At 39.3% G+C, this 13,707-nt stretch overlaps 1 protein-coding gene across 3 annotated transcripts in view; it reads left to right on the top strand.

Annotated features, from left to right (window-relative positions):
• LOC140485584 (SWI/SNF-related matrix-associated actin-dependent regulator of chromatin subfamily A containing DEAD/H box 1-like) overlaps nt 1–13,707 on the top strand; it is a 125,630-nt gene that overhangs the window by 87,558 nt on the left and 24,365 nt on the right. For all 3 annotated transcript variants that reach the window (XM_072583854.1, XM_072583855.1, XM_072583856.1), the window contains 5 exons: nt 6,440–6,515; nt 7,164–7,299; nt 7,644–7,781; nt 10,375–10,470; nt 13,119–13,236. In XM_072583854.1, the coding sequence (XP_072439955.1) occupies nt 6,440–6,515; nt 7,164–7,299; nt 7,644–7,781; nt 10,375–10,470; nt 13,119–13,236 (564 nt within the window). The remainder of the gene's footprint in view (nt 1–6,439; nt 6,516–7,163; nt 7,300–7,643; nt 7,782–10,374; nt 10,471–13,118; nt 13,237–13,707) is intronic.

Below are 13,707 nucleotides of genomic sequence, written 5' to 3'. Positions count from 1 at the left end.
CAGAATGATTTTAATCTTAAACTGGATGTACAAATTGGGAAAAATGAATGAGAGAAAGGGGGCAGACTGGAAAGTAAAATAAATAAATGTTTCATTTTATCACTTTAAATATTTCTGAAAATAATGTGCACTTCACGAAAATAGGCTCGGCACTTATGCCGTGCCAAGGTTATTTATTTGGCAAGTATTATTATTTCAATAATAAAAACGTGGTCCTGGGGGAATGCAGAAGGTCTGACAGCATCTGTGAAGAGAGAGAGTTAAAGTTTCGAGTCCAGTATGAACGTCCAAAGTCTTCAGACCTTCAGCATTTGCAATATTTTGCATTTATTACAGTTTTTAAAATGGGGTAATTGTATTTGCATTGTGAATTGTCCTGTTTTTCACAGCTCCAGTACTAGTTAAGACATATACAGCAACCATTCACATAGCCACATTGAGATTAATCTTCAGATGCTGTTTTCACAAAGTTGACAAAGCACTGCAAATTGATCAGCAACTTTTGGTGATGTTATGATTCTGGTGATACTTCTTCCTCGCAAGTTGCTTCCCAGTTTGCACATTACCAACTGAATATGTCCTTCAGATGCTGTTGACTTTCAGTAAAATTTGACCCACTGTATTGCAAAAATATTGCACATGCTGTTGTATTATAAATTAGTTTGTTTTTAAATTTCTGTTCTATTCTACACCCTGCCATTTTGTGTTTTTTTAAACTTTATTTGAATTCCATTTAGTTGCTGTGCTCAGTAATAGAGCTGTGGCCTTTTACTCCATTATGTATCATAATGAAAGAATGGATGTACCATTATCTTTGTGCACTACAATCTGAATGTTAAGTTCTTGACTGAAGTTTTCACTCCATTCATTTAAAATTTCATTCAAATTTCTCAGCGTAATATATTGAAATGGCTATTACAAAATTGATATTTTGTTAATTGGAGTATATTGAAATGTAAATAATGCAGATTTGAGAAGAATCTTCAAGCTGGGGTAATTTCGTAAAGTCCTTTCATGTTGCCTCCATTTCCTTGTCTGATAAGTTGACCTTTAAACCCTAATATTGGAACGTGTGCATTCTTATGCAAGTTGGAATCAAGCTTCAAAAATTGCAAGTGCTGTTTGAAATTGCATTTCAGATTGCAAATTTTGCTGTTTGTGCACAGCTGCAATGTCTCACTTCTGCAAGCTTTATATTCCTGTTAAAAAATCATTTGACATATTTTGATATGTTATCTATGCTGGCTGCTTGTATTTACCCAGTGTAATGTTTAAGACTAGGGAAAACAAGTTTTAGGCAGAAGAAGCTCTGAATTAGGAAGCAAATACAGAAAATTTAGTCACCAATTATATTTATCAGGTTTTCAGTTGTTTAGATGAGGCCAAAAGTTAAAGCACCTACTTGCAACCTTTTATATTATTGATAATGTAAATTGGAGTTTTCACTCTGTGGAACTAAAATGTTGGGGTGCACTGCAACAATTCCCATTCGGCAAAGAGTGATAGGCAGCTTTTTGTTTGGGAAGAATCAATTAAAATTCAGTGCTTAAGGGATTTAAGTACAAAATATTACTGTGCAAATAACATCATTGCTGCAAAAATAAGGTTTGGAGCAGGAAATGCAGGCAGATATGGGTTTCAGGTTAATGTAGATAAATAACAAATGTTTTGGGAACGAGTGAGAAAAATGTATAAAATTAATTCCAATCTGAGACTAGAATTTGGACATTAATATTTCACTTTTACCACGTGATTAATAAAATAATCCTGTGAGAATAGGCCTTAGTTTATTAGGATTACACTTTTGGTACAATCTGGAATGATATTGGGCAGTTTTGGATTTTTATAAATGAGGTTTAATTAGTCCAGTTGAATTATGCTAGGACCGGAGTCCTGGCAAATTGCGTAACTGGTGTTGTAGATCAGGCTTTAAACTAAATAGTGGAGGGGTAGGTTCAGTTGCATGGAAATTTATGTATCAAAGTTAAAGGGGGAGAGGGCTCAGCTGATGTTCCAGAACAAGTAATAGGACAGAGAATATGGAAAGGATCACGAATCTAACAGAAGTAAGGGGGCAATTAAGAATGTTGCAGGTGTGGGGGTGGGGTGTCAGTCAGCACAACTGAGGATTTTGTACTTAAATGCACGCAGTATACAAAATAAGGTAAATGAGTTTGTCGCACAGATTGGCAGGTATGATATTATGGGTATCACTGAGAAACGACTGTCAGAGGACTAGGCCCAAGAACTAAAAATATCCAAGGTAGCATGTCCTTTCGAAAGGACAAGTAAATGGGCAGAGGGGTGATGTTGCCTTGTTAGTTAGAAATTAAATTAATAGCAAGAAGTTGTACACGTGGGTTGAGTTGCCAGCAGAAATGTTGAGGTGGGTACATTAATAACATTTACCCAAATGCCTTTTAATACATGGAGAGGAAAGGGTTAGAAGGATATGGGCCAAGTGCAGGAAAATGGTACATGACATTTTGGTCGGCATGGACCAGTTTGGACTAAAGGGCCTGTCTCCATGCTGTAAACTGAGTGATATACAGTCAGAAGGCATAGAACCTGTGTGGGTAGAGTTGAGGAACTGCAAAGGAAAAAAGATCCTAATGGAAGTTATGTACAGGCCTCCTAGTAATAGGAAGAAAATAAATCAGGAAATAGAAAAGGCAAATAAGAAAGGTGTTATTACAGTCATTATGGGGACATCAATATGCAATTGAACTGAGAAAATGAGGTTGATAGTGGAATCCAAGGTAAGGAATTTGTGGAATGCCTAAGGGCATTTTGTGTTAGAGCTCACTTAGAACAGGCAGTTCTAGAATTAGTGATGTGTAATGAGGCAGACTTGATTAAGAAGATGAAGGAACCCTTAGGGAGCAGTGACCATAAAATGGTAGAATTCACTTTGCAGTTTGAGTGGAAGACTTTTTAATCAGATGTACTGATACTACAATTGAATAAAAGTAGCTACAAAGACATGAAAAAGGAGCTGGGAGGGGAGCTTGGCAAAGGAGATCGTGGAGCAACAAAGGCATGAGTTTCTGGAGGTAATTTGGGAACCGTAGCAGAAATTCATCCCAAGGAAGAAAAAATCTAAACGGAGGATGAGGCAATCAAAGGAATTTAGGGACAGCATAAAAGCAAAAGAAAAGGCATACAATGAGATGAAAATTAGTGGGAAGCCTTTAAAAACTAGCAGGGGATAATTAAAAGAAAAAGCAAGAAGGAGAAGATGAAATATGAAGATAAGCTAGCTAGTAATATAAAAGAATATTTCAGGAGTTTTTAGGTAAGACAGGTGAGAGAGAAGCAAGAGTGAACATTGGACTGCTGGAAAATGAGGCTGACAAAATAGTAATGGGGAGCAAAGAAATGGTGGAGGAACTGAGTCGATATTTTGTATCAGTCTTCACAGTGGAAGACCTCAGCATACCAGAATTTGGAGAGACAGGGGCCAGAGGTAAGTGAGGAGGCCATCGCCAAGAAGAATGTGCTAGGGAAACTGAAAGGTCTGAAGGTGGATAAAACACTTGGACTGGTTGGACTAGACTGCAGAGCCCTGGAGGAGATTGTAGAGGCATTGGTGATGGTCTTTAAGGCATCACTGGAGTCAGGGTGCCAGAAGCCTGGAAAATTACTCCTATAACACCCCTGTTTAAGAAGGGGGCCGGGGGGGGAGTAGGCAGAAGATTGGAACAGTCAGTTAGCCTGACCTCTGTCATTGGTAAGATTTTGGAGTCCATTATTAAGGATGAGGTTTTGGAGAACTTGAAAGTGTGTCCATACAGTAGAGTCCATACAGCTTTGTCAAGGGGATTCATGTCTGACCAATCTTAGAATTATTTGAGGAGATAACAGACAAGTTAGACAAAAGAGAGCCTGTGGATGTGATCTGTTTGGATTTCCAGAAAGCCATGGACGAGATGCTACACAGGAGCTGCTAAATAAAATAAGTTAACAGCCTGTGTTATAAGGGTCAAGATGCTGGCATGGATGGGGATTTAGCTGACTGGCAGAAGGCCACAAGTGGGGTAAAGGTTTTTTATCATGATGGCAGCTGGGGACTAGAGGAGTTCTGCAGAGGTTAGTGTTGGGACCACAACCATTCACATTATATGTTAGTGATCTGGATGAAGAAACTGAGGGCATTGTTGCTAAGCTTCCAAGTGACACAAAAAAAGGTGGAAGGACAGGCAGTGTTGAGGAAACAGGAGGCTGCCGAAGGACTTGGACATGTTGGGCAAGTGGGCAAAGAAGTAGCAAACGTGAAAAAGATGTGGGAAATGGTGCTTATGCACTTTGGTGGGAAGAATACAGCTGTAGACTATTTTCTAAATAGGAAGTGAGTTCCAAAATCTGAAGCACAGGGGGACTTGGGAGTTCTAATTCAAGATTCTCTTCAAGTTCGCATACAAGTTCAGTTGGGGATTGGGTAGGCAAATACAATGTAGGCATTCATTTCAAGAGGGCTGGACTACCAAAGCAACAATGTACTGCCAAGGCTGTATAAGGCTCTGATTTGACTGCATTTCGGATATTGAGTAATGTGGGACATGTGTCTAAGGAAGGATGTGCTAACATTGGGGGACGTCCAGAGGAGGTTCGCAAGAATGATCCCAGTGATGAGGCTTGTCATATTTGTACAGTTGAAGGCTCTGGATCTGCACTCGATGGAGTTTAAAAAGATGCGGGCATGATCTGATTAAGACTTCATAATACTGAGAGGCCTGGATGGAGTGGACTTGGAAAACAAGTTTCCAGTAGTAGGAGAGACTAGGACCTGAGGGCACAGTCTCAATGAAGGGGATAACCTTTTAAGAATTGAGATCTTCAGCCAGCCATGGTTGATCTGTGCAAAAGTCTGCGGAGGTCAAGTCATTGAGTGCATTGAGGAGATAGGTAGGATCTTGATGAATAAGGGGGTTGACGGTTTTGGGGCGATGGCAGGAGAATGGGATTGAGAAACATATCTACCATGATTGAATAGAAAGATTAAAGATAGGAAGAAGCCATTCCCCCGCCTTCAAACCTGCTCTGCCATTCATCACAACCATGGCTGATCATCCAACTCAATAGCCTAATCCTGTTTTCTACCCATAACCTTTGATCCCATTCTCCCCAAGTATTATATCTCACCGCACCTTGATTACATTCAATGTTTTGCCATCATCAACTTCCTGTGGCAATGAATTTCACAGGCCCACTACTCTTTGGGTGAAGAAATGTCTTCTCATTTCTGTCCTAAATGTCGCACTCCCAAATCCTCAGACTATAACCTCAGGTCCTGTGCACAACCACCATTGGAAACATCCTCCATATATCTACGCTGTCTCGTCGTCATAGAAGTTTGTAAGCCCCAGTGAGATTCTTTCCTCCCCGTCCCGATTCATCTGAACTCCAGCAAAAACATTCCTAACCTTGCAGATCTCTCCTCCTACATCAATCCTGCCATCCTCGGAATCAGCCTGGTAAACCTTCGCTGCTCTCCCTCGAGAGCAGCATCATCCTTCCTCAGGAAAGGAGACAGCACTGCACACTATATTCTAGCTGTCGCCTTCCCAAGTCCCTGTATAACTGCAACAACACATCCCTGCTCTTGTACTCTAAACCTCTCACAGTGAAGGCCACATACCATTTGCCTTCTTTACCACCTGCTGCATCTGTATACCAATCTTCAGCGCCTGGTGCACAAGGACACCCAGGTTCAGCTGCACACTCCCCTCCCCCAATTTACTGCTATACAGGTAGTAATCTGCTGCCTTGTTTTTGTTTCCAAAGTGAATAATCTTGCATTTATCCAAATTATACTGCATCTGCCATTGGTTTGCCCACTCACCCAACCTGTTCAGAATATGTTGAAACATCTCTGCATTCTTGTCACAGTTCACCCTCCCACCTAACTTGGTATTATCTGTAAACTTTGAGATGTTACATTTTGTTCCCACATTCAAATCATTAATATATATTGTGAATAGCTGGGGTCCTAGCACCAATAGTTGTGGCACCCCACTAGTTACTGCCTGCCAATTTGGAAAGGACCCCATTAATTCCTTTTTTTTTCTCTCTGCCAACCAGTTTTCCATCCATTTCAATACACTTTCCCCAATCCTGTGCACTTCAATCTTGCACAATAATTTCTCATTCAGGACTTTTCTGAATGTCCACGTATACGTCAACTGGCTCCCCCTTGCCGACTCTGCTAGTTACATCTTTTTAGAATGGTGGACAAAACCCAATGGGCTGAGTGACCCAATTCTCCTACAGCTTGTGGTCTAATGGTATTGTTGAGAAATAGAATAAAATATTACGATAGATACACATATCGTACTAATCCTCACCTTAATGCATCACTTAGCTGTATAATTTCATTAGGTAAAGTACCTTTTACTCTTTATTTTAAGTAATTTATGGATTTGATGCTTTTGGTGCTTAGGATCTTTAGAAGACCGGAAAGTCCTCAGATCTGATATACTTCACAAGTTTGTGGATTTCAGTGTAATTGTGACTACGTAAGTAATGGAATTTCTATTGCATGCACTCTTTCAACAGAGATTTGTGATTGTTGAATAATGCAGAAGCCTATGGATAATACATCTAGACATTGAAGTTTGGTGCATACAAGTGTTTGCATAGATGAATGTAGAGATACAAAATGTGCACTCACTTTGCACACTTGGTTGAAGTTTTCAACAATGTTGAGCATTGTTCTGTTGCACTCGCTCTTTGCCACAAGAGGGAGTAAAAGTCTGTCGTTAATTGCCATTGCTAAAAGCTGGTACAAAATTCTTGGATTGGTGCACCCTCTAGAAGTGCTGAGGCCCAACAATATTAAAATATTGAGCATTCGGTGCAAGTTCATTGATAACTGAAGTTTTGATTTGATGTCTATATTCTGATTACTACTTAACCATTCAAAATAGATGCTGCTGAAGCAGAAAAAATTATTGGATTGTCATGTTTATATGAAGTTCCTAATCCCCATTTTGTCCAGTTTCTTTTAATCATTGACAAGGTCAGGGCAAGTTGTTTTTTTTTTAAAACTCAATCAAAACCATTAATGAAGGAGCTTTTGAAATGCTAAAAACCACTTCAATATTTTGTCACTTCAAACTCAAACAGCAAAATTTATGCAATCTGTTTGTTGCTTTAATCAACAGGTATAGCTGCTCAATAAGTAATGCAGATGACCGCAGTCTCTTTCGACGTTTAAAGCTCCATTATGCAATTTTTGATGAAGGACACATGCTGAAAAATATGAGTTCCATTCGATATCAGCATCTTATGACATTTAACGTAAGTTTAAAAACATTTGAAGGCCAACTAAATCTACAGTTACTTACTTATTTTAATCATCAGGCTAACGTAGCTCATGCTTGTTGTTTTCTATTATTCCAATACCCTTTCATTCTAAATATTTACTGCCATAGAACAAATTGTTTCTTGTAATAGTTTTTTTTTCCAGTATGTGAATGTATTGAATAAGAATACTTTTGAATGGGGAGTATTCTGTATAAGTTTGATATTCTGATCAAAATTCTTGGATTGGTGCACCCTCTAGTGGTGCTGAGTCCCTATAACATTAAAGTATCGAGCATTCAGTGCAAATTCATTGGCTGAATTTTTTTTCTAATTACTAGGCTGAACATCGCTTGCTGTTGACTGGGACTCCACTGCAGAATAATCTCCTCGAATTGATGTCTCTGTTGAATTTTGTCATGCCAAATATGTTCAGCAGCAGTACTAGTGAGATTCGCAGGATGTTTTCCTCGAAAAGTGTAAGCGTTAAATGTTTTAAACAATAGCTGTGTTGATGTACAGTTGATTTATTTTAAAAATAAAACATTTGTTGGACTAGAGTACTTCAATGATAATGAGTTCAAAATTTCTATCATTATTTATGTTTGCAACTCAATTTTTTTATAGAAACGTGTTTTTTAGAAACAATATTTTGATGTATTTGTGCTGGTCCTTTACCACTAGGATCAGGCGCATCAAAATAAGCTAAACAGATTTGTTGCTATTACAGGTAAGTTGTAAACTGTTGATGGGGGTGATTCGGTCAGTATTGTTCCAACATCAATGTAAATAAAAGTCAGCATTTTTCTGTCAGGAGTGGGCAAGATCATTTCTTTGGATACAGATGAGAATTTGCCATTACAGGCCTGTAAAGTGTTCCATGCCAGATTATATGAACGCAGTTTCTAGATAAGGAATCCGATATTGAAACTTCAGGATACTAGCACTTGTGGAAGCCTTTGTGAAGGCAGTTGTTTTAAAGTGAACCTGAGTGCATCAAATGTTTTCCAGCAATATACTGAAAGTGTTTCTACAATACTTCCCGCAACTCTTTCACTAATGTGTCAATAATGGTGTCGGTGCTGTTTCCTGCTCTTTCCCATAATTAGAAAAAATGTTGCCGTTTGCTTCCAATTTCTTTCCTTTTTCTCATCACTTGGTCCATTTCTCACTCTTCCTCTTGCTTTGATATCATTGTTTCTAATTCTGGGGTGAGGCTGTCCACTTATATTCACTACAGCCTTGACGTAACCTTGACCAGACTTCCTCCCACCCTGCTCACTTCTATTCTTTCAATTGCTGTATCTCTGTTACATCCATTCCAATGAGGTCACCTTCCACAGGAGAGCCTCCAACATGTCCTTCACTAACCAAGGATTCTTCCAACCATGGTTGTCAGGGCCCTCGTTCTTGTCCGAATCATTTTCCGCACTTCTGCCCTCATGTCTTTCCTCCTCCATTCCAACACAATGATAGGGCTTCCCTTATGTTCACTTTGCTCCCCGCCAGTCTTTTGTTCAATCGATCACCCTGTACATTTTAGTCATTGAGATGTACAGCATGGGAACAGACCCTTCGGTCCAACCTGTCCACGCCGACCAGATATCCCAACCCAACCTAGTCGCACCTGCCAGCATCCGGCCCATATCCCTCCAAACCCTTCATATTCATATGCCCATCCAAATGCCTTTTAAATGTTGCTATTGTACCAGCCTCCGCCAGTTCCTCTGGCAGCTCATTCCATACATGCCCCACCCTCTGTGTGAAAAAGTTGCCAGTTAGGTCTTTTATATCTTTCCCCCCCTCACCCTAAACCTATGCCCCAGACTCCCCAACCCCAGAGAAAAGACTTTGCCTATTTATCCTATCCATGCCCTTCATAATTTTGTAAACCTCTATAAGGTCACCCCTTAGCCTTCGTTGCTCCAGGGAAAACAGCCCCAGCCTGGTCCCTATAGCTCAAATCCTCCAACCCTGGCAACGTCCTTGTAAATCTTTTCTGAACCCTTTCAAGTTTCACGACATCTTTCCAATAGGAAGGAGACCAGAATTGCATGCAATATTCCAGCAGTGGTCTAACCAATGTCCTGTACAGCTGCAACATGACCTCCCAACTCCTGTGCTCAATACTCTATCCCATAAAAGAAAGCATACTAAACGTCGTCTTCACTATCCTATCTACCTGCGACTCCAGTTTCATGGAGCTATGAACCTGCACTCAGAGTCCAAGAGCCTCACAGCATGAGCTCCATTTTGATTACAAATCCTACCTGTCTGTCTGATGTCAATCTTGTTGGCTTTGCTGTCAGCAGAACTGACATATTTCCTCTCTGATGTGGAGCTGCTGGTGTTGGTTTGGTATGCGCAAGATCAGAAGTCACATGACATCAGGTTATAGTCTGATATGTTTATTTGAACTCGCAAGCTTTCTGAGCGCTGCCCCTTCGTCAGATGTCCAGGCTCCAAAATTAGTTATTTTGATTTCAAATTAAACTTGTGGGACTACAACTTGGTATCATGTGACTTATATTTTCTTTGTCAAACTTACTTTGTATCTCAAATTATCCTTTGCAGCCATGGTCACCCCCTTTTTTCTTTGCTCCCACAATCTGTTCTGACACTTTCCCCCCTCTATTAACAGCATAAAAAGCACAATTTTGCAGCTCTTTCAGTTTTGAAGAACAATCCTTGGACTCAACATTAACTCTATCTCTTCACACCTGCTGTGCTTCTCCAGCGTTTACTGTTTTTGTTTGAAGTAGTAGTTGCACTCATTTTGTGTTGAATTATTGCTACTGAAAATTAAATTTAGCCTTTTGAGAGCTGTGTATATAGCTAGTCTAGTTGATGGTTTCAACAGTGTGAGTTATGAATATTACTGTTTTTATTCACTTTCTGTACAGATGATTTTTTATAACTTGTATGCTTGAATATTTTCTTTATACCATTTTTCATATTTCTTCTCATCCTCTATTCAAGTGCAGATATGCTTAACTTTATAAATATATTAACACAGCTACTGTTCCATTATCTTGATGTATTTATCCTATAGTTTGTCTTGTTTCTTTATAGAAAACCTTGGAACAGCAAAGTAGTTTTGAAAAAGGGAGAATTGCTCATGCCAAGAAGATCATGAAGCCATTTATTCTGAGGAGAGTAAAGAGTGAGGTAACATAGTTTTTCCTGTAATCTGGTGTCTTGGCTCATTCCTGATTTGCCGAATTTTATCTGAACAATGTTTCTGTTTTTTAAAAAATAGGTCTTTTAATGCATATTTCACATATTGCTGAATGTTCTCAGCATGTTATGTGCAGTGATTGCATTACCTTTTAATGCTGCCTGTTTTTGCAGTGATGCTGACCTGCAGGAAACTACCTTTGAAAGTGAAGTCATAGGTAGATGGCATAGTGAACAAGGCATTTGGTGGTATGCTTGCCTTTATTGGTCAGCGCACTGAGTAAAGGAGTTGGAGATCATAATGCAGCTATACACAACATTGATTAGGCTAGTTTTGGAATACTTTGTTCAATTCTGATCTCCTTCATGTAGGAAACTTGAAAGGGCTCAAAGATTTACAATGAAGTTGCCAGGGTTGGACAATTTGAGCTATAGGGAGAGGCTGAATAGGCTGGGGCTATTCTCCATGGAGCGTGAGAAGCTAAGGGGTGACCTTGTAGAGGTTTACAAAATCGTGAGAGGCATGGATAGGATAAATGGACAACATCTTTTCCCTGGAGTGGGGGTGTCTAAAACCAGAGGACATAGCTTTAAGGTGAGAGGGGAACAATTTAAAAGGGACCTAAGGGACAACGTTTTCACGCAGAGCGTGCTGGATGTATGGAATGAGCTGCCAGAGGACGTGGTGGGGGTTGGTACAAATAAAATATTTAAAAAGCATCTGGATAGGAAAGATAGTGGAATCAAGGGTTATGGAGATAAGGCAGGAAGAGGATACTGATTCGGAATGATCAGCCATGATCATATTGAATCGCAGTGCAGGCTAGAAGGGCTGAATGGCCTACTCTTGCACCTATTGTCTATTGAATAGAAAGGTTTTAGATGGATATTAACCTAGTGCTTGCAAATGGGACTAGATGTTGTTTAGGATATCTGGTCAGCATGGATGAGTTGGACTGATGGGTCTGTTTTCATGCTGTACATTTCTGACTCAATGAATCCCTCATGAGAATACTTTTTTTTGGAAAGTTGACATACATCGAAAGTTGTGGAAGCACTAAAGAGCCTAAACAACATCTGCACTGAGAAAAAACAAGTTAAAGTTGCAGATCAATGACCTTCCATCAGTGCAAAAAAGTGGCCATTTGCATTGATATTGCATTTTTCATGACTCCTGTGCATCTCAAAATGCTTTAAAACCAAAGAAGGGGTTTTAAAATATAGCGATTGTAACGTAGGAAATTTGCCAACTAATTTTTGCACAGCAAACGTTCAATAGCAACAATATTATAATGACCTGTCAACTTGTGAACATCAATCTCCCTCTAACATCAACAAGGTACTGACTTAGTTTCAGTGATATATATTCATAGAACCTCCACGGTGTGGAAACAGGCCATTTGGTCTAACAAGTCCATACCGACCTTCCAAAGAGTTTCCCGTCCAGACCCATTCCCATACCCTACAACTTTTACATTTCCCCTGACTAATGCACCTAACCTACACATCCCTGAACACTATGGGCAATTTAGCATTCACCTAATCTGCACTTCTTTGGACTGTGGGAGGAAACCCACACAAACCTGATGTTACAACACTGGGTAATGCCCTCTGCTGCTTTAAACCAGACAAACAGAAAAGCTCACCTCATGCGATAATCTGCGAAATTTCAAGTGACAAAGAACTATCCCAAATATCACTATTTATAGATAACATTAACAATTTTATTCTTTTAAGTACAAAAGAGAACATTAGGCAGCAGCTATTTACAACTCCTTTTTAAACCTATCTTTTACCTCCCACTGTATAATACTGGTCCGATTTTAAAAATGAAAAACCTGGAATAAGATGTACACAAAATCATATTGCAAAACCTGCCAGCTGTGTCAATTCTCCTCTGTACGTTTTCCTCTGTAGATTTTCCTTAGTGGTCTTTCCTTCAGTCTTCTGTTGTACAAATGTCTTGTGGACAGGTACCTCTCAGAGCTTTTCTGACAGCGGTTGGTGCTTCGCTGCTGTTTGTCGTTCTCCCCAACTGTTCAAAATACCCGATTTTATATACCCCAAAACATCAGACCGTCTCATTGATTTGGTGTCATCAAAACAATAAAATTCAAATTTGATTGGATTTTGGTATCTTGAGACATAATTTAAACTGGCTGAATCGAATTTGTAATGTACCATGGCAACACAGTTCCAGCTATTTATTTCACAACCAAATGTTACATTTTTAAACTGTTCAGCACACTCTGTGTGGTGTCATTCAGTCCTTGCCAGCCTTCACTCTCCCTTAAAGGTACAGAACTCACCTACACTTTCATAATATACAGGGAGAATGTGCAAACCCACAGTCAGTTGCCTGAGGTGGAATCGAACCCGGGTGACTGGCCCTTGAAGCTAAATGTCTGTCGCCTGCAAAACAAAAAAAGCTTGGATACCTGTATCACCCCACATTAATCATCTTATAACTAACATTTTGCTAAAATAAAATAGTCTGTGTTTTCCTAGCAAGCATAAGTCCAAATATAGGAAGAAGCGATTCCAAATATCCATGAGATATCAATGTTGTTTTCCCTTTCCTGTTTTTTTGTTTTGAAAGTTGTTTCCTCATCATTCAAATATACAAATTTGTTGTTTAGGTCTTACAACAGCTTCCACCCAAGCGAGACCGTGTAGAAATATGTTCAATGTCTGATAAACAAGAACAGGCATACGCTGCTCTCTACAAGAAGTTGAAGAAATCAATCAACAGTAATGGTACATTCTATATCTGTTGATGACTAATTTTGTGTTGTATGTTCAATCTAATTAAGTGCAATTGGCTATATTCATTTTTTAATCGGGTATTTTTGTCGGGTTTTTTTCGTTAAAAGCTTTTAAAAAGTCTTTCCACTTAGACTAAAATGATGATACATGTTCCTGATGCAGAATCCTCCTTGGCAAATAAATGAAGAATTTACTTTAAACTCAACTTTGTTCACTCCTTATGTTTTTTTTATCAAAGACCTTTACAGTTGTATTCCCAAGTCTTTCTACAATTAAAAATTAAATGCTGTCTTCGGTGACGCATGGGCGTTTGCATCCACTTTGCTCCATAGTACTGTGCTGGTGAGAGTAGTATGGGATGATCTTCAAGATCATTATGCATGGATGGTTTTAAGGAACATCACATGTCACTCTACAATATCAAAACTTGAAGAAACATGCCACACAACTGCCTTAAAAAAT

The sequence above is a fragment of the Chiloscyllium punctatum genome, chromosome 14, assembly GCF_047496795.1.
Source record: "Chiloscyllium punctatum isolate Juve2018m chromosome 14, sChiPun1.3, whole genome shotgun sequence".
NCBI classification, from domain to species: domain Eukaryota; kingdom Metazoa; phylum Chordata; class Chondrichthyes; order Orectolobiformes; family Hemiscylliidae; genus Chiloscyllium; species Chiloscyllium punctatum.
This window is presented reverse-complemented; position numbering and strand designations above follow the sequence as displayed.